Below are 20,754 nucleotides of genomic sequence, written 5' to 3'. Positions count from 1 at the left end.
GACTATTACCAATAACCCATTAGTGCTATGAAAGCTTACAGTGACATAACAAATGAGACAATAATTGTCATGAGGTAATACTACTATTATGGACAAACAAAAAACAAACAGACACTATTCTACAGTATTCCCAAATCCTCCTTGCCCTTTGCTGCACAGCTAGTGTATCTTCCTACAAGAACACCATACACGTAGTTTCCAAAGCTCAGTCCTGTCCATCACGATTAAGAAGCCAGAAAAACAATTCACTCTAAAACTCGTATTTCATCTGACTTGAATACAATGTTTAACCTGCTCTGCTGAACTAATAATCAGTTGGGATTTTCTTCCATAAGGGGTTTAGCAGAGGCCTTTTATTACTAGTAGAGTCAGACAGACGGGCGGATGGGGGGCGGGTGGACGGGCAGACAGAGGACGACAGGGATTGAATCAGTTGGAAAATATATGCTCTGGGAATTAATCACTGTCGAATCACTGGGCATTCAGCTCCCAAAACTGACAGACATGACGTTACCACAGGCATTTGCATTGCATTTTACGTTAAGATACGAAGATACCAGACAGCCCCAGACAATGCCATTTCCAACTATGTTGAAAGTTATGAACATTAGGTGTTAAACTGATGTGTCAGGATTCTTAAATTGGCCAATCAACATAATCAGAACCATAGAGATGTAGAGAATATGCAATCCATACTGATTAGTACGGAAATATATAGCAACAAACAACAACTATACTGTAGCCTGGAGTTGGCTTGTTTACCCATGCGGACACCTGTAACAAAAGAACTATAAAGGGAACCACTGATCAATTCAGAACGTATTTTGTTGTCTGAAGCCTGTTCCATATGTTTATGGGCATCCCTGGAGGAGGCTGGTGGGTGGATGTATTTGGGCGGATGATGGGCTTCAGGTGGGTGGGAGGATGGGCGGATGAGTAGGTTGGTGGGTGGGAATTGTACATAGTTCCCCAGACATCTAACTTCAACCCTACCCACAAGAAAAATACTAGAGTTTACTATAACTATAGTACTTACTATAGAATGATATAGTATACTACACTCCACACTGTAGTATCCCTCAATCATGTATAGAACTGTGACGATTGTACTATACTGTATGTCCTCAATCAGACAATCTAAAGTATTTCAGGATTATAATAGACCAGACACTGTTTACAAAACGCACATGAATTGATTTGATATTATGTGGGGTTGGCACATTTATTGAGATGTGTGCTGGTATACATCTCTATGTAGGACTGTGATCTTAATATGTCAGGATTGTAATTTGCGCATTGTAATGTTCATTGAATATCCTGATGTGAAACTGATTCTCATTGGCTGTTGCATGATGGGAAGTCCTATTTAAACCCTGAAATTCTTTGTTTTTTTATAGGGAGACAGACAGGGAACAGGTTGGCATGCTGCCAGGTTTTTCAGGCATGATTGAAGAATGGGTTTTCTTTAGAATGAGCTCATATTTGATTCAGTTTATGTTCTTTGTTGCTCTTTGACCGGTTTGTTATTTTTGTAAATATTGTAAGTATTAGCCACCTGTTTATTCCTCACCGCGAATAAAATAACTGCTGCTGAAGCATTCCATTTATTGATTTATCACATTATTCTGGTGAGCAAAGGTTTATCCAGTATTCTAGGGCAACAAGTAACGACAAAAGAAAAGTAGAGACAAGTTGACTAACAAATGGCCTACCAAAATGTCTGAATTTATAAGCAAAAACATGGGCCTATCTAAAAAGGTCTGTACTAGTCATGTATGCAAAAACACTAGAGTAAATACTAGTGTTTAGTATAGTTTCAACTTTCAACTTTCATTTAACACTTGCACAGGATACAACAGGTTTGAAAAGTACAATGAAATGCTTATTTGTGAGCTCTTTCCTAAAAATTCACTATTCAAAGAAATAATATAAGGGAAATTATGTAAAGTAATAATAAAAAGTATGAAATACACACAAGAACACAAGAAATACAGATAGGAAAAAAGTCACAAGAATGCAAGCTATATACAGACTCAGTGCCATAATTACAGTGTGCAAGGGTACTGGAGTAGTTGAGGTAGATATGTACAGGACATGTAAACAGGATAAATAATGATAATAATAATAGTCAATAATAATCAATATAGCAGCAGCGAGGTGAGTGGGTGGGTGCATGGTGGTAAATGTGTGTGTGGGTGTAAGTGTGTGACGTCAGTAAGTGTGTGTATGTGTGTGCATGTGTATATATGTGTATGCGTGTGTGTGCAGGGTGTCAGTCTAGGTGTGTGAATGTGTGGGTATTTAGTCAGCCACCAATTGTGCAAGTTCTCCCACTTAAAAAGATGAGAGGAATGTAATATTCATCATAGGTACACTTCAACTATGTCGGACAAAAAAATCCAGAAAATCACATTGTAGGATTTTTAATGAATTTATTTTCAAATTATGTTGGAAAATAAGTATTTGTCACTAACAAACAAGCAAGATTTCTCTCACAGACCTGTAACTTCTTCTTTAAGAGGATCCTCTGTCCTCCACTCGTTACCTGTATTAATGGCAGCTGTTTGAACTTGTTATCAGTATAAAAGACACCTGTCCACAACCTCAAACAGTCACACTCCAAACTCCACTATGGCCAAGACCAAAGAGCTGTCAAAGGACACCAGAAACAAAATTGTAGACCTGCACCAGGCTGGGAAGACTGAATCTGCAATCGGTAAGCAGCTTGGTTTGAAGAAATCAACTGTGGGAGCAATTATTAGGAAATGAAAGACATACAAGACATACAAGACCACTGATAATCTCCCTCGATCTGGGGCTCCACGCAAGATCTCACCCCGTGGGGTCAAAATGATCACAAGAATGGTGAGCAAAAATCACCACACGGGGGGACCTTGTGAATGACCTCCAGAGAGCTGGGACCAAAGTAACAAAGCCTACCATCAGTAACACACTACGCCGCCAGGAACTCAAATCCTGCAGTGCCAGACGTGTCCCCCTGCTTAAGCCAGTACATGTCCAGGCCCATCTGAAGTTTGCTGGAGAGTATTAGGATGATCCAGAAGAAGATTGGGAGAATGTCATATGGTCTGACAAAATATAACTTTTTGGTAAAAACTCAACTCGTCGTGTTTGGAGAACAAGGACTGCTGAGTTGCATCCAAAGAACACATTTACATTTAAGTCATTTAGCAGACGCTCTTATCCAGAGCGACTTACAAATTGGTGCATTCACCTTATGACATCCAGTAGAACAGTCACTTTACAATAGTGCATCTAAATCTTAAAGGGGGGGGGGTGAGAAGGATTACTTATCCTATCCTAGGTATGTGAAGCATGGGGGTGGAAACATCATGCTTTGGGGCTGTTTTTCTGCAAAGGGACCAGGACGACTGAACCGTGTAAAGGAAAGAATGAATGGGGCCATGTATCGTGAGATTTTGAGTGAAAACCTGCTTCCATCAGCAAGGGCATTGAAGATGAAACGTGGCTGGGTCTTTCATTATGACAATGATCCCAAACACACCACAGCAACGAAGGAGTGGCTTCGTAAGAAGCATTTCAAGGTCCTGGAGTGGCCTAGCCAGTCTCCAGATCTCAACCCCATAGAAAATCTTTGGAGGGAGTTGAAAGTCCCTGTTGCCCAGCAACAGCCCCAAAACATCACTGCTCTAGAGGAGATCTGCATGGAGGAATGGGCCAAAATACCAGCAACAGAGTGTGAAAACCTTGTGAAGACTGACAGAAAACGTTTGACCTCTGTTATTACCAACAAAGGGTGTATAACAAAGTATTGAGATAAACTTTTGTTATTGACCAAATACTTATTTTCCACCATAATATGCAAATAAATTCATTACAAATCCTACAATGTGATTTCTGGATTTTTTTTCTCTCATTTTGTCTGTCATAGTTGAAGTGTACCTATGATGAAAATGACAGGCCTCTCTCATATTTTTAAGTGGGAGAACTTGCACAATTAGTGACTGACTAAATACTTTTTTGCCCCACTGTATACAATCACCAGGACAACCGGACAGTTTTTTTTGTTATGAGAACATTTGCCGCAACCTAACAAATGTTCTGGAAACTTTCACAGAACCAATTTTGTTTGCTGGGTTATTGCTTGGGGAAAGAAGCTGTCTCGGAGCCTGTTATTTTGAGACCCGATTCTCCTGTACCACCTACTGGACGGAAGCAGAGAGAACAGTCCGTGGCTGGGGTGACTGGTGTTGTTTGAGATTTTTTGGGTCTTTCCTCAGACACCGCCTGGTATGAGTGTCTTGAATATCTGGGAGCTTGCCCTGTGGTGGAGGGCGTTGCAGGTGCAATACCAGCTGGTGATGCAACCAGTCAAGATGCTGTCGATGGTGCATCTGTAAAGGTTCTTGAGGGGCCATGACAAATATTTTCAGCCTCTTGAGAGAGAAGAGGAGCTGTGACGCCTTCTTCACAACTGTGCTGGTGTAAGAGGACCATGTTAAGTCCTTGGTAATGTGGACACCAAGGAACAGAGCCCATATCCAGGCACATTACGTTAATTACAACTTTTCTACAGTCATATCCGCAAAAACACTAGAGTGAATACTACTGTAAAGTCTGCAAAAACACTACAATGAAGAGTATAGTATGTAAGTATAGTAATACTACAGTCTTTATACAATAATATAGAGTATCAGATAAGTTGTAATTAACCATCATGTGCCACTGCCAGGAAACCTAGCATGGACTAGACTAGAGAGAGAGAGAGAGAGAGAGAGAGAGAGAGAGAGAGAGAGAGAGAGAGAGAGAGAGAGAGAGAGAGAGAGAGAGAGAGAGAGATAAATGGGGTGAGAGAGAGAGAGATAAATGGGATGAGAGAGAGAGAGAGAGATAAATGGGATGAGAGAGAGAGAGAGAGAGATACATGGGGTGAGATAGAGAGAGAGAGATACATGGGGTGAGATAGAGAGAGAGAGATGAATGGGGTGAGAGAGAGATAAATGGGGTGAGAGATAAATGGGGTGAGAGATAAATAGGGTGAGAGAGAGAGAGAGAGATAAATGGGGTGAGAGAGAGAGATACATGGGGTGAGAGATAAATAGGGTGAGAGCGAGAGATAACTAGGGTGAGAGAGAGAGAGATAGAGAGAGAGAGAGAGAGAGAGAGAGAGAGAGAGAGAGAGAGAGAGAGAGAGAGAGAGAGAGAGAGAGAGAGAGAGAGAGTTAAATAGGGTGAGAGAGAGAGAGATAAATGGAGTGAGAGAGAGAGATAAATGGGGTGAGAGAGAGAGATAAATGGGATGAGAGAGAGAGAGATAAATGGGGTGAGAGAGATAGAGAGAGAGAGATAAATGGGGTGAGAGAGCGAAAGAGAGAGAGAGAGATAAATAGGGTGCGAGAGTGCGAGAGAGATAGACATAAAAAGAGGGTGAGAGAGAGAGAGGGGGATCAACTTCTCATCCAGTCTTTGCCATGGCAAGGATTGTAAGTAGCTTATTCCGCAAAGCGTCCTGCATGTAATCAGTCCGTTTTCATGATTTGTTATTTCATTTTTTCCAGTCAACATCGCTGCAGCCTCATGTAGCCAGGGAACAGAAGATTTGGTTCCAAAATAGAGTCGTAGAGTCGGAGAGAATCTGTCCGGCTCACCATTAGCAAGAACTTATCAAACCCCATAAAACGGCATCGTTTTAAAAAACATTTAAAAAACATAAATATTATTCCCTGCTTTTTCTCTGTGAGGAGAAATCAGGATGAAAACGCTTTTGATGTAGAAATTATATAATAATCTTAGAACTGCACTGACATTCTGTTGCATGAAAGCCTTGCATAATCACCAACATTGCAACAAGGAGGAAAGGCAACTCACAGGACTTAGTTAGGCCAGGGGTTTTCAAATCTCTCCTCTGGGACCCCCCAGTGGTTCCATGTATTTGAACTATTCCTAAACTAGCATACCTGATTCAACTTGTCAACTAATCATTAATCCCTTGAATGGGTGAATCAGGAGAGATAGTTGAGGGCTACAACAACATTGTGAAACGTCAATTACAACGCACAGGTTGTAGGTAAAGGTAAGGTAAACGTGCTCCTGCAGGTTACCGCTGAATGTCTTAAAATAAAAAAATCTAATGTTATTTGTCGCAGGCCGATGAATACAACCTTCCCGTGAAATGTTTCCTCACAAACCATTAAACAACAATGCAGTTTTAAGAAAAATAAGAGTTGAGAAAAATATTTACTAAATAAACTATAGTAAAAAATGAAATGATGTTCTTGGGCACAGGGACTATGGTGGTCTGCTTGAAACATGTAGTTATTACAGACTCGGCCAGTGACAGGTTTAAATTGTCAGTGACGACACTTGCAAGTTGGTCAGGGTACACATCCTGGTAATCCACCTGGCCTTGTGGATGTTGACCTTTTTAAAAGAGTCCCGAGGGGCGCAGCGATCTAAGGCACTGCATCTCAGGATGATCAAAAGAAAAACAGGATGCCCCGGAGTTCAATTTCAAGTCTCATAGCAAAGGGTCTGAATACTTATGTAAATAAGGTATTTTTTTCATCAGGATTTTTTTATTAAATCCATTTTTTCGAAGAAGGCTGTAACATAACAAAATGTAGAGGGGTCTGAATTCTTTCCAAATTCACTATATGTTTACACATATTTAACCCCTTATTTTCATTGAGGTAAAACTGCCTCTTTACTTTTGTGTGGGTTACCTTGGGACGAGTCCCGTGACACTATTGTATTCATGAGAGTCTCCCCTTTCCACAGTGGGGTCATATTAGTTTGTATGCCAAACCGGTTGGACGCTAAAGAAGACCGATTTTCGGGATGTCTCATGGTCTGATAAAGACCACTGTAACTCGGCCCCCTTCCACCGTGGATGTGGAAGACATAGGCGGATGTGGGATGTAGCCCATGCAAAAAAAAAAATATCTCTAGCATAAGCTGAATCATTTGTATGGGAATGTTTTTGTTATGTTACTTAGTTTGATGTACGAGTGCATCACCAGACTCTTAATTAACCTCTCCAGGGGGTGTGGGACAGTAGCGTCCCACCTAGCCAACATCCAAAACGCCAAATTCAAAACCAGAAATACTCATTATTAAAATTATTAAAGCATATAAGTGTGAAACATCGGTTTAAAGATGAACTTCTTGTTAATCCAACCACGGTGTCAGATTTCAAAAAGGCTTTACGGCAAAGGCATACCATGCGATTATCTGAGAACAGCGCCCAGTAGACAAATCATTACAAACAGTTACCAGCCAAGTAGAGGAGTAACACAAGTCAAAAATAGCGATAAAATGTATCACTTACCTTTGATGATCTTCATATGGTTGCACTCACAAGACTCCCATTTACTCAATACATTTTGTTTTGTTTGATAAAGTCCCTCTTTATATCTAAAAACCTCCGTTTTGTTTACGCGTTTTGTTCAGTAATCCACAGGCTCAAAGGCAGTCAAAACAGGCAGACAAAAAATCTGAAAAGTATCAGTAAAGTTCGTAGAAACATGTTAAACTGTAATGGTTTTCCTCCTCTTCGTCCGAAGAGGAGAGGCGAGAAGGATCAGAGGACCAATATGCGGCGTGGTAAGTGTCCATGGTATTTATTTAAACACATAAACTGAACACTCTGTCGCGATACGAAACTTTCAGCCCTGCCCCTTGGCCGGCAGCGAGGTGCTAGAGGTGGTTAGTGTCCCGTTCCCTGGATTGGACAGGGCACTATAGATACTTCAGGTTATCTCGGGTATAACCAGGACCAGCCCTGCCTCTCTTTCTATATCAAAGTGTTGTCCGCGTAGAGAGGTCTTTTGCCTTGTCACTCTCAACGGTCTAGCTCTAGCTGGGATGTGTGAACCCCACCCCCATCCTCTAGACTCTTTGCTTCACCACTAATTGGTCCTTGAGTTATTATTAAGCACTAGTCCTACCAGTATCTATATGATTTCCCTGTGGTTGAGTGTTTCCCCTCTGTGATGTATCTAGTTTAAAGTGTGAAGACCTTTAGTCAACTTAGTCTCACTACTCTGCCCGTCGGCTATGTATCGCTTGGAAAATAAAACTTAGATAGATCGATAAGACAATTAAATGAATCACTACTGGACACACCTTCCTCCTTGTCTTTTAATGGTAACTCATTCTGTCATAGAGCATTGATCCCCATTTCCAGTGTCCCGGTAGCGGGGAGTGTCAGAGTTGTTATCTCCCGTGCTGTTAACTGTCTTTGAGAGAACCTTTTGCTCGAGACAAAATAAGACTACCGCTTATTTTTGAAAACACTCTGTTTTTTGTCTTTTACAATCAAACACACTTCAAAATACACAATTTGTTACTCGGTCACACACAGCGTTAATCAAAAACATGCAAATGACTAAATGCTCTTATAAAATGCCTGGTACAATGATAACACTTATCTCTATATTAAATACTTGTAATAGTTATTTAATTACCTTTGAAAGATGACGAGGAGACCCACGAGATCAGGAGCAGAGTTTCAATCGGTCAGAGTTCTGTTACGAATTTAGATAGGTAGCGACTCCCCTCTACTGGCTGAGAGGTTGAATTGGAGTCGGTGCTTTACTAAATTGAGAGATTCAAGTTTGGCCTGGATGGGAGAACCCGCTGGTGATTCTCTGCCCCAAATGGAATATCAAAAAGTCTGTGTCCGCAACGAGGTCGAGATGCTGAGCTCAATCGAGAGGTTCCGGAGAACTCTTCTGAATGTATTTGCATCAGCACCCACGCGCCTGGCGCAAAGCGACAAAACAACTGGTCAGTAGTTCAGTGTGCAGTGTGGTTGAGATGCAATCTCAACCACACTGCACACTGCCCTAACCCACCTGGACAAAAGGAATACCTATGTGAGAATGCTGTTCATCGACTACAGCTCGGCATTCAACACCATAGTACCCTCCAAGCTCGTCATCAAGCTCGAGACCCTGGGCCTCGACCCCGCCCTGTGCAACTTGGTACTGGACTTCCTGACGGGCCGCCCCCAGGTGGTGAGAGTAGGCAACAACATCTCCTCCCCGCTGATCCTCAACACGGGGGCCCCACAAGGGTGTGTTCTGAGCCCTCTCCTGTACTCCCTGTTCACCCACGACTGCGTGGCCACGCACGCCTCCAACTCAATCATCAAGTTTGCGGACTACACAACAGTGGTAGGCTTGATTACCAACAACGACGAGACGGCCTACAGGGAGGAGGTGAGGGCCCTCGGAGTGTGGTGTCAGCAAAATAACCTCACACTCAACGTCAACAAAACTAAGGAGATGATTGTGGACTTCAGGAAACAGCAGAGGGAACACCCCCCTATCCACATCGATGGAACAGTAGTGGAGAGGGTAGCTAGTTTTAAATTCCTCGGCATACACATCACAGACAAACTGAATTGGTCCACTCACACTGACAGCGTCGTGAAGAAGGCGCAGCAGCGCCTATTCAACCGCAGGAGGCTGAAGAAATTCGGCTTGTGACCAAAAGCACTCACAAACTTCTACAGATGCACAATCGAGAGCATCCTGGCGGGCTGTATCACCGCCTGGTACGGCAACTGCTCCGCCCTCAACCGTAAGGCTCTCCAGAGGGTAGTGAGGACTGCACAACACATCACCGGGGGCAAACTACCTGCCCTCCAGGACATCTACACCACCCGTTGTTACAGGAATGCCATAAAGATCATCAAAGACATCAACCACCCGAACCACTGCCTGTTCACCCCGCTATCATCCAGAAGGCGAGGTCAGTACAGGTGCATCAAAGCTGGGACCGACAGACTGAAAAACAGCTTCTATCTCAAGGCCATCAGACTGTTAAACAGCCACCACTAACATTGAGTGGCTGCTGCCAACACACTGTCATTGACACTGACCCAACTCCAGCCATGTTAATAATGGGATTGATGGGAAATGATGTAAATATATCACTAGCCACTTTAAACAATGCTACCTTATATAATGTTACTTACCCTACATTATTCATCTCATATGCATATGTATATACTGTACTCTACATCATCGACTGCATCCTTATGTAATACATGTATCACTAGCCACTTTAACTATGCCACTTTGTTTATTTTGTCTTCACACTCATCTCATATGTATATACTGTACTCGATACCATCTACTGTATGCTGCTCTGTACCATCACTCATTCATATATCCTTATGTACATATTCCGTATCCCCTTACACTGTGTATAAGACAGTAGTTCTGGTATTGTTAGTTAGATTACTTGTTGGTTATCACTGCATTGTCGGAACTAGAAGCACAAGCATTTCGCTACACTCGCATTAACATCTGCTAACCATGTGTATGTGACAAATAAAAATTTGATTTGATTTGTTAAACGGTATATCGGAGAGTCACTTCTGAGATCCAACAAGTTAGAATCTTTTAAGTAATTTGAGTCAGGTGTCAATTTACCCGAAGTCAAATGGTTGTCTAAATGAATTCAGAATTCAAGAAGTCAGCGCCAAAGTAATGGCAAATGTCTCTTTATATACCTTTTGATTCTCTGCACCCGATCTGCTGCTCCTCCCATTTCCTCAGAGCAGAGAGGGCGATGACATATCTTACAACAGGAATTAGGAATTATTTTCTTTCAGTGCATATATGGGCCTCTGGTTATGACAGAGCCTATTACTCTAGCAACAATGAGGAAATACTTTTCTTACAGTGTGCATATGGGCCTCTGTTTATGACAGTGCCCTCACTCTATCAGCAATGAGTCTATCAGCTGTTCCCATTCAGAGGTGTCACTTGAGGCAGAGGGTGATCCTTCCTGACACCAGTCAGGTTCAATAGTTGGTTGGCATGAGTCGTCTTCTGGTGGTTTTGCCCAATCCGGTATTTCAGTAGGCGAGGTCACCTCTGTCTCTACCCTTGGTGGGTGAGACAGGGAAAGAGGACCAGGAGGTAGATCCATTTGGCGTTTTACTACAACTCCATGCAAAAACAATAAACGTAACGTGAATAACCGAAACCGAAAACAGTACCGTGTGGTGTAAAACACAGACACGGAAACAATCACCCACAAAACCACAGTGAAACCCAGGCTACCTAAGTATGATTCTCAATCAGAGACAACTAACGACACATGCCTCTGATTGAGAACCATACTAGACCGAACACAGAAAAACAACCTAGACACACAAAACATAGAATGCCCACCTAGCTCACGTCCTGACCAACACTAAAACAAGGAAAACACAAAAGAACTATGGTAAGAACGTGACACAAACGATGTTTCTAATCAATCCTCAGGTTGTTTTTAGTCATAATAATCAATCATATTTCAACAGGACAAAAGGAAAACAAAGAGGGCGCACTCTCGGTCGTGCACATGAAAAACCTCTGGGACACTGCAGTGTCCACTCATTTAGAGTGGTCTTACTCCCTCATTTTTCAGAATACAAGCCTGAAACAATTTCTAAAGACTGTTGACATCTAGTGCAAGCCATATGACTCAAATTGCACTTCCTAAGTCAATGGAATCTGTATTGGCAGTCAATGGAAAACTACAAACATAAAGAAAATTCCACTTCCTGGATGGATTTTTCTCAGCTTTTCGCCTGCCATATCAGTTCTGTTATACTCACAGACATTATTTTAACAGTTTTCTTCAGAGTGTTTTCTAACCAAATCTACCAATTATATGCAAATCCTAGCTTCTGGGTCCGAGTAACAGGTAGTTTACTTTGGGCACACTTTTCATCCGGAGATGAAAATAACACTCACAGTTCTGCAAACAACAGCAGATCTGCATAACCTGAAAATGTAATCTTGTAAATAAACAACAGCATATTGTAGGACATACTGCAGCTAGTTTCCAAATCAGAAGGACAGGGCATGGAAGTAGATGTTGTTGTTTTTTTGTCAGCGAATATCAATACAAGCACAAATATTTTTGTATATGTGTGTTGGGAGGAGGGTGGGGGTTGTGTGAACTACCCAGCATGCCCTCTGTTGTGTTCCTACCTGGAGACGACGAGGGGCAGAATGAGCATCTTCAACATCCTCATCAGGAGCTCTCCAGGAAACTGGAAGTACTTCACTTCCTACATAAACACAGAGAGGACAAACAGAGCAGAGCAGGTTGTTAGTTAGGGTCGATAGGTAGATAGACTTACTGTAAATATTGGGTAGGCTTACTGTAGATAGGCATTTTGAATTTACCACACTGTAAAAATCCAACTTAACCAATTCCTAATCAACGTTATAATTTGAAGTAATGTGTTCAAGTTTGTTTACTCAACAAACTCTTCTCGAAGTAAGCTGAATTTAAAAAGGGTTGTTGAGTAAAAATACAAATTCATGTTGCCTTTGGAAGGCAACACTGTCAAAAAGCCAACTCAACCAATCGTTTAATCAGCGTTATTACACGAGTTGAGCAGACTTCAAAAGGACAAGAATTTGAGCTAATGTGTTAGTATGTTTACTCAACAAACTCTGCTCAAATTCAACTGAATTTGAACAAGCTTGTTTGATCAAAACATCTCAAAACCACGCTCATCATTATCATATTTCCCAGCATGCTCTCTTACATGCAGATTTTTCAGAATTGTTTATTTCAATACCTGTGTTTTTGCATGTACTTTGTTTGGTTGGTTAATATTATGCTACACAAACATAAATAACATACATTTTTTAAACTAATCAAATCAGTTTATAGTTGGACTTATTGCACCTGTTACTGAGATGGCTGTTAAAGTTTATATGATTTGGGTAGTCTCAATAATACATTTTCCCAACCCTGGCAGTCATTCTGAATGCAGGTATATTTTTTTAATTGCTGGAGTGCGTATTGAAGCATTTTAGAGTGGTGTTTCAAATGAGCACATTGTGGTTGTAAATTTACTCACCAACATAAAATTCTCCCCTTTAAACTTCAGTGGCAAGTTACAAACAGCATGTGATATGAATGGGAATATTCAATCCAGATAAATAATTAAATAGGCATCTGTTTGTAAATACCTCTGAGAAGTTGATGTTCTATCATCTGTTCTACTGTATTTACCAAGATGGGAGGTGTTTACAATTCCTTAGGATGTGGATGTGAGGAGGATAGAGAGAGGGATGGTTGGGGGGATGGAGAGTAGTGGGAGAAACAAAGATATTGGGAACAGAGAGGTGTGGAGAGATAGAGAGAAGGTTTTGAGAGAGAGAGAGAGAGAGAGAGAGAGAGAGAGAGAGAGAGAGAGAGAGAGAGAGAGAGAGAGAGAGAGAGAGAGAGAGAGAGAGAGAGAGAGAGAGAGAAGAAGGGAGAGAGAGAGAAAGAGAGAGGGATGAATTCAAACACAATACATCTGAGAGATGATAACAGCTAAAGAGCTTTAGCTGTTGTTTAATATTAGGAAGGAAGAGGGGGCGGAAAGACAGGAGGAGAGGGAGATTAGATCAGGATCGCTGCAGTCAAATGGCGGGCTGGTTAGCAGTGAGTGTATGTGTGTCATGGGTGAGAGAGACACACACACACAGCTGGTATCAGGCCCTGGCATCTGCCGAACACAAGGCTGACATGTGGCACATGCACACACTGCCCCAATTATAACCACCTAATCCCAATAAATGAAACACCCAATGACATTTTGGGAGGTTGATCATATCATAACCAATAAAGTATAGATATACAACACCTGATGGTTCATCTTGTATTTAATATCATGCAATACATCTGTTGCATGATAGCAGGACAGCAAAATGGGAGGGAAAAGGGACCGGGGTTAGGGTTCAGAGGGTTTTAAAATAATTGTGTGGAGATCTAGATTTGGGAAGGTTAGTTTGAGTCAGTTGCTCTGAAGCCTTGTTTGCACTGCAGGCGTTAATGCTCAAATCAGTTTTGTTTTTTCAAATGCGTTTTGGAAACTGACTGTCCAAACAACAAGTTACAAGTGACCAATCCATATTTATGTGTGCTCAGACAGCAGTCATTTGCTGTCATGGCTACGCTAGTTGTCATAGTAATGACGGGTGTGTTCAAAACGTCATTTTTTGGCTAGCCACAGCATTTACATTTACATTTACATTTAAGTCATTTAGCAGACGCTCTTATCCAGAGCGACTTACAAATTGTGCCTCTCAAGGCACCATTAGATGCCTCTTGAATTCCCCTTTGTTGATTTTTCCATTATATTCTCCTAAGTCTCCTCTCCCACTTATATGACAGCACCAGAGATGACTTTTTTTGGGGGGTCTTTTTGGGACTAATGTTTAGAACATATGGAATGTTCAAAGAAAACCAACTAGGATGTTTTATGTCAATAATGAGTAGCTCTTATCACCATCACCACTACTGTAAACCGGAGCCATTTCCTTCTCCTTGTTCTCTTATCCACCAGTCTAATGGACCTTTAAACAGTTGCAACGTTGTGGTATTATCAGAGCTTCAGACTCTCTCAGACAAAATCCACTCGGTCTCGTGGGCTATCTACAGGCGGTAACTGCTGGAAGAGATATCCATAATGTTTTGTAACTTCATGTTATTTTGTCCCCAGGAAACCCTTCTTTTCCAATTTGAGATATTATTTTCTGCAAAGTTTGTCATCTCCATAGATGTATACATTTGTTTTTTCTTCGTGAATTATACACTGAGTATATCAAACATTAGGAACACATTCCTAATATTGAGTTGCACCCCATCTTTTGCCCTCAGAACAGCCTCAATTCGCCGGTGCATGGAGTCTACAAGGTGTCGAAAGCGTTCCACAGGGATGCTGGCCCATGCTGACTCCAATTTATTTTATTTTTATTTTTATTTCACATTTATTTAACCAGGTAGGCAGGTTGAGAACAAGTTCTCATTTACAATTGCGACCTGGCCAAGATAAAGCAAAGCAGTTCGACAGATACAACGACACAGAGTTACACATGGAGTAAAACAAACATACAGTCAATAATACAGTATAAACAAGTCTATATACAATGTGAGCAAATGAGGTGAGAAGGGAGGTAAAGGCAAAAAAGGACATGGTGGCAAAGTAAATACAATATAGCAAGTAAAACACTGGAATGGTAGTTTTGCAATGGAAGAATGTGCAAAGTAGACATAAAAATAATGGGGTGCAAAGGAGCAAAATAAATAAATAAATAAATTAAATACAATGCTTCTCACTGTTGTGTCAAATTGGCTGGATGTCCTTTGGTTGGTGGATCATTCTTGATACACACAGGAAGCTGTTGAGCGTTAAAAACCCAGCAGCGTTGCAGTTCTTGAAACAAACCGGTCCACCTGGCTCCTGTTCAAAGGCACTTAAATCTTTTGTCACATACCCAATGCATGTCTCAATTGCCTCAAGGCTTAAAAATCGTTCTTTAACCTGTCTCCTCTCCTTCATCTACACTGACTGAAGTAGATTTAACAAGTGACATCACCTTGTCAGTCTGTCATATTTTGTGCACTCAGTGTACATTCTAAATAATGTATAATGTCACATAACCAATTATTCATACAGTCCTGTTTTAGTACGTCAATCATTGAAATTACATGATACCAGTACACCGGTACACAATGTAATAAGACAGTCAATGTTCATTTTCATAACCCACAGGGCTGGTGGATTGTCACTCCCCCCATGTGTAAAATTAGCACAGCCGATTGTGTACATTGTGTGGCGTAATTACCTTTGTATATTTCATTTGAACAGAATGCCCTGAAATGAACTGAGTCCAATTTCAATGTATTCTGTTATTTATCTAATAAACAGCGAATGCCATTCTTAAAGCTGGTCTAGCGGGTAACTTTGCATCTCTCCCCTCTCTGTATCCCCTGTCTTGTTTAAATACACTGCTCAAAAAAATAAAGGGTACACTAAAATAACACATCCTGGATCTGAATGAATGAAATATTCTTATTAAATAGTTTTTTCTTTACATAGTTGAATGTGCTGACAACAAAATCACACAAAAATGAACAATGGAAATCAAATGTATCAACCCATGGAGGTCTGGATTTGGATTTCCACTCAAATTAAAGTGGAAAACCACACTACAGGCTGATCCAACTTTGATGTAATGTCCTTAAAACAAGTCAAAATGAGGCTCAGTAGTGTGTGTGGCCTCCACGTGCCTGTATGACCTCCCTACAACGCCTGGGCATGTTCCTGATGAGGTGGCGGATGGTCTCCTGAGGGATCTCCTCCCAGACCTGGACTAAAGCATACGCCAACTCCTGGACAGTCTGTGGTGCAATGTGGCGTTGGTGGATGGAGCGAGACATGATGTCCCAGATGTGCTCAATTGGATCCAGGTCTGGGGAACGGGCGGGCCAGTCCATAGCATCAATGGCCTTCCTCTTGCAGGAACTGCTGACACACTCCAGCCACACGAGGACATGCATTGTCTTGCATTAGGAGGAACCCAGGGCCAACCGCACCAGCATATGGTCTCACAAGGGGTCTGAGAATCTCATCTCGGTACCTAATGGCAGTCAGGCTACCCCTGGCGAGCACATGGAGGGCTGTGCGGCCCCCCAAAGAAATGCCACTCCACACCATGACTGACCCACCGCCAAACCAGTCATGCTAGAGGATGTTGCAGGCAGCAGAACGTTCTCCACCGCGTCTCCAGTATATGTCATGTCTGTCACATGTGCTCAGTGTGACCCTGCTTTCATCTGTGAAGAGCACAGGGCGCCAGTGGCGAATTTGCCAATCTTGGTGTTCTCTGGCAAAAGCCAAACGTCCTGCATGGTGTTGGGCTGTAAGCACAACCCCCACCTGTGGACGTCGGGCCCTCATACCACCCTCATGGAGTCTTTTTCTGACTGTTTGAGCAAACACATGCACATTTGTGGCCTGCTGGAGGTCATTTTGCAGGGCTCTGGCAGTGCTCCTCTTGCTCCTCCTTGCACAAAGGCAGAGGTAGCGGTCCTACTGCTGGGTTGTTGCCCTCCTACGGCCTCCTCCACGTCTCCTGATGTACTGGCCTGTCTCCTGGTAGCGCCTCCATGCTCTGGACACTACGCTGACAGACACAGCAAACCTTCTTGCCACAGCTCGCATTGATGTGCCATCCTGGATGAGCTGCACTACCTGAGCCACTTGTGTGGGTTGCAGATTCCGTCTCATCCTACCACTAGAGTGAAAGCACCGCCAGCATTCAAAAGAGACCAAAACATCAGCCGGGAAGCATAGGAACTGAGAAGTGGTCTGTGGTCACCACCTGCAGAACCACTCCTTTATTGGGGGTGTCTTGCTAATTACCTATAATTTCCACCTGTTGTCTATTCCATTCGCACAACAGCATGTGAAATGTATTGTCAATCAGTGTTGCTTCCTAAGTGGACAGTTTGATTTCACAGAAGTGGGATTGACTTGGAGTTACATTGTATTGTTTAAGTGTTCCCTTTATTTTTTTGAGCAGTGTATATCTCCGTCCAAATAAAGTGAATATACCTTTTCAACAAATATTGAAAGAAAAACAAACAGGGAATGACAGCAGTGTGCTGCTCTATCGCCCATCGATGTGATTCACAGCTAAGCCTCCACAGCCACAGCAACAGCCACTAACAATCCTTCATCTCATTAATATGGAGCGCGACTGATGAGAAGAGGTTTGTTTTGAAAACAAACACAGACAGGACAAGTGAAGCCAAACAAATCAATAAGGACAGGATCGGATAGCATTGCCCAACAGCATGAATCACTGGAAGAGTTGTGTTTGGAAGTGTTTGAACTTCAAAATCATTTTTTAACTGAGTATACCAGCTATTTTGTAAACAGAAAATGTGCCTCTTTCCATAAGTCAGTCTGATCAGTGTCATCCTAGAGTCAAAACAGTGATCTAGCCTCAGGTCCCAGCCACTACGACATTAAAGAGCAGAGAGGCTTTGTTGGATCGTCTGTATTCAGCAACAGCTTATAGAGCGATCTCCCTCTTTCTCAATCCCCTCAGCTCTCTGCACCCACACAACTGCAACATAAGTGTGTGTGGTAATTCACAATTCAATCACAGTGTTATTAAGGTTGGTATTGTCACTTGGTAGGACAAGATGGGGTTGTTTTTTTCCCACATGGTAGGACAACAGCTGTGCTTGACGAAGGTTGGTGTTAAGAAAGAGGGGAATGTTTGGGAGGACACCGTTCTTATGTAAGGTGTTTTTCAAGGTTAAGGAGGACAGGGGGACCAGTGGACAGGGAGAACAGGGTGCAGCAGAGTAGTGGGTCAAGGACTTTAGAGGCACCACATTTGTAAGGAGCAGGGATTTTTATTTTTTTTATTTAACTGGGCAAGTCAGTTAAGAACTCATTCTTATTTACAACAACAGTCTAGGAACAGTGGGTTAACTGCCTTGTTCAGGAGGAGAATGACAGATTTCTACCTAGTCAGCTCAGGGAATTGATCTAGCAACATTGCGGTTACTGGCCCAATGCTCTAACCACTAAGCTACCTGCCGTGGGTGGGGGGTTGGGGGCTAAGGGAACAGGAGACCCAGGGTGTTTCAGGTCAACAAGGGAGGGTGTTGGTTGGTTGAAGGAACAGGACACCCTGCGGGTGTTAGTTTTGACACTGACCTGGTCGGAGAGCTGCTTGCCCCGCAGGTGGAACCCCATCATACAGCCAATGACCACAGCCAACACAGACAGGATGAGGAGCCCGTTCTGCGCACACACATTCTTCACCCGACCCCGCACCTCCGCAAAGTTCACCGCCATCCTGACTCTCCCGGAAAGTCCTCCACAGTCCCGGACACGGACACTCGCTCCACTGGTCCCTGAGTCCCTGGTCGGTCACTCAGTCAACCATATAGAGCCAGTAGAGAGGTAACAGACTGGACGGCAGGAGAGGGTTGGGTGAAAGACGGAAACAAAGAGCCGGGGAGAGAAGGGAGGGACTGAAAAGTGATCAAAGAGAGAAAAATAACTAAGAAGAGGAAGATAGAGATAGAAGGAGGAGTGAGTGGAATAGATATAGGTTTGCAGAAAAAGTAGTAGGGAGAAAGGCAGTTGTCCTCTCTTTGGATAAAGCACTTTAGCACTCCATGAGCTGCTCTCTCTGTCATTCCACACAGGACTAAGAACATCACACTTTCCAGGCATACACACGTTCTCTGTCTCTCTCTCTCTCTCCACCCCCTCCCTTTCTCCCTCTTTACCTCCCTCTCTCTACGGCCAGTAGGGGGCTCTAGTCTGCGACAGCTGGCAGTATTGTCCTGAGGGTTAATACACTAGATCCTATTAGGAGCGGACCGGGCCACGCTACACAGCACTGTGCTGCATAACTGGGATCTGGCAGGATTAAAGACCTACCAACAATTAGACAGGCAACCGCAAAAAAGATGGAGGAGACAACAAGAGGAGGGAAAAACTACTGGCCTTGGAAGTGGGGAGGGAAAGGAGGGGGATGTGGAGACACATTAAGGGAGTCTAGGAAGCTTTTCCTAGCCACCGTGCTTCTACATCTGCATTGCTTGCTGTTTAGGGTTTAAGGCTGGGTTTCTGTACAGCACTTTGTGACATCGGCTAATGTAAAAAGGGCTTTATGAATAAATTTGATTGATTAAGGATATTTTGGTTATTGATCTGTGGTGTTACACATACTGTACACAGACACACAAGCAAACACATGCTTACGCACACAGGTATGTATGCAATCACACACACATACACCACACACACACACACACACACACTGACACACACTCACAACAGGATGGCTGTAAGGGGACAGAAGGCAAATAATAAGGAAATAAACACTTGCGTGTGTGTGATGGAGAGGGTGAGACTTACTGCTTCACACCAGGGACAAGGGAACCGGACACACTCGTGTGCTGAGCTTCGTTACCATGACGATGTGTGTAATCAGGTAAAATGAGGCCTCCGGGATCCTCCCTGCATGTGACCACAGAGCCACTCATAGCCATTCACCCAAACCCAACAGCCACCGACAGCCATTATTAATGTGGAATGTTGTTATATTGACAGTTAATAAAAAATAAAATAATGGAATCAAAAACTGTCTGGCTAGCTAGCTAACAAACATATTGTGCAGATATATCTACAAATGCATTGTTTTATGCAATATTGTTGTCACGTCCTGACCTTAGATATCTCTGTTTTTCTGTATATTTTGGTTAGGGCATGGTGTGACTAGTGTGGGTACTCTAGTTTTTGTATGGATAGGGTTTTTGTCATCTAGGGTTTTTGTATGTCTATGTTGGCCTGATATGGTTCCCAATCAGAGACGGCTGTTTATCATTGTCTCTGATTGAGGATCATATTTAGATTTTTCCATTTCCATTTTCTCCATTGTTAGTTGTGGGATCTTGACTATGTTTAGTTGCCTGTCTGCACTAAGTTGTATAGCTTCACGGTTCGTTTGTTGTTTTGGTTAAGTGTTTCGTTCAATAAAAGAGAATGTATGCATACCACTCTGTGCCTTGGTCTCACTCATACGACGTTTGTATTATATTTTCTGAGTTATTTTATTGAAGTTTTCCTTTACCAAGATGCATGATTTTTTGTCATTTTCCGAGGATCTCAATGTCTATTCTAAAGTTCTAATACAGGTATTCAATTATATGCCCAACGACCCACAGCTGCCAACCTGCGACCCTGCCAGACTGTCTGGGCTGTTGGCCTGCCTGACACACACCTGTGAAGGACCGTGACGGAGAGGGATAGATATGTCTTAAAATTTGGCAACTTTAGATCTATTAGATGGAAACTTTAATTAGGTGTTTTCCACTCAACGCTGACAGCCCCAGACATACACACACACAAGCACACACACACATGTCCCTCCATCGCCAGTTCCG

The 20,754-nt window shown here is 42.6% G+C and overlaps 1 protein-coding gene across 1 annotated transcript in view; it reads right to left on the bottom strand.

Annotated features, from left to right (window-relative positions):
- The window catches only part of LOC124041616 (excitatory amino acid transporter 5-like), an 85,742-nt gene extending 66,705 nt beyond the window's left edge, over positions 1 to 19,037 (bottom strand). The window contains exons 1-2 of the mRNA XM_046359399.1: positions 18,512 to 19,037; positions 11,979 to 12,058 (exon numbers count right to left, since the gene is read on the bottom strand). Coding sequence (XP_046215355.1) covers positions 11,979 to 12,058; positions 18,512 to 18,652 — 221 coding nt within the window. The 5' untranslated portion in view covers positions 18,653 to 19,037. The remainder of the gene's footprint in view (positions 1 to 11,978; positions 12,059 to 18,511) is intronic.
- Positions 19,038 to 20,754: the final 1,717 nt, after the last annotated feature.

The sequence above is a fragment of the Oncorhynchus gorbuscha genome, linkage group LG08, assembly GCF_021184085.1.
Source record: "Oncorhynchus gorbuscha isolate QuinsamMale2020 ecotype Even-year linkage group LG08, OgorEven_v1.0, whole genome shotgun sequence".
Classification (NCBI taxonomy): Eukaryota; Metazoa; Chordata; class Actinopteri; order Salmoniformes; family Salmonidae; genus Oncorhynchus; species Oncorhynchus gorbuscha.
The sequence above is the reverse complement of the archived record's forward strand: the minus strand, read 5'-3'. Positions and strand labels throughout refer to the sequence as shown.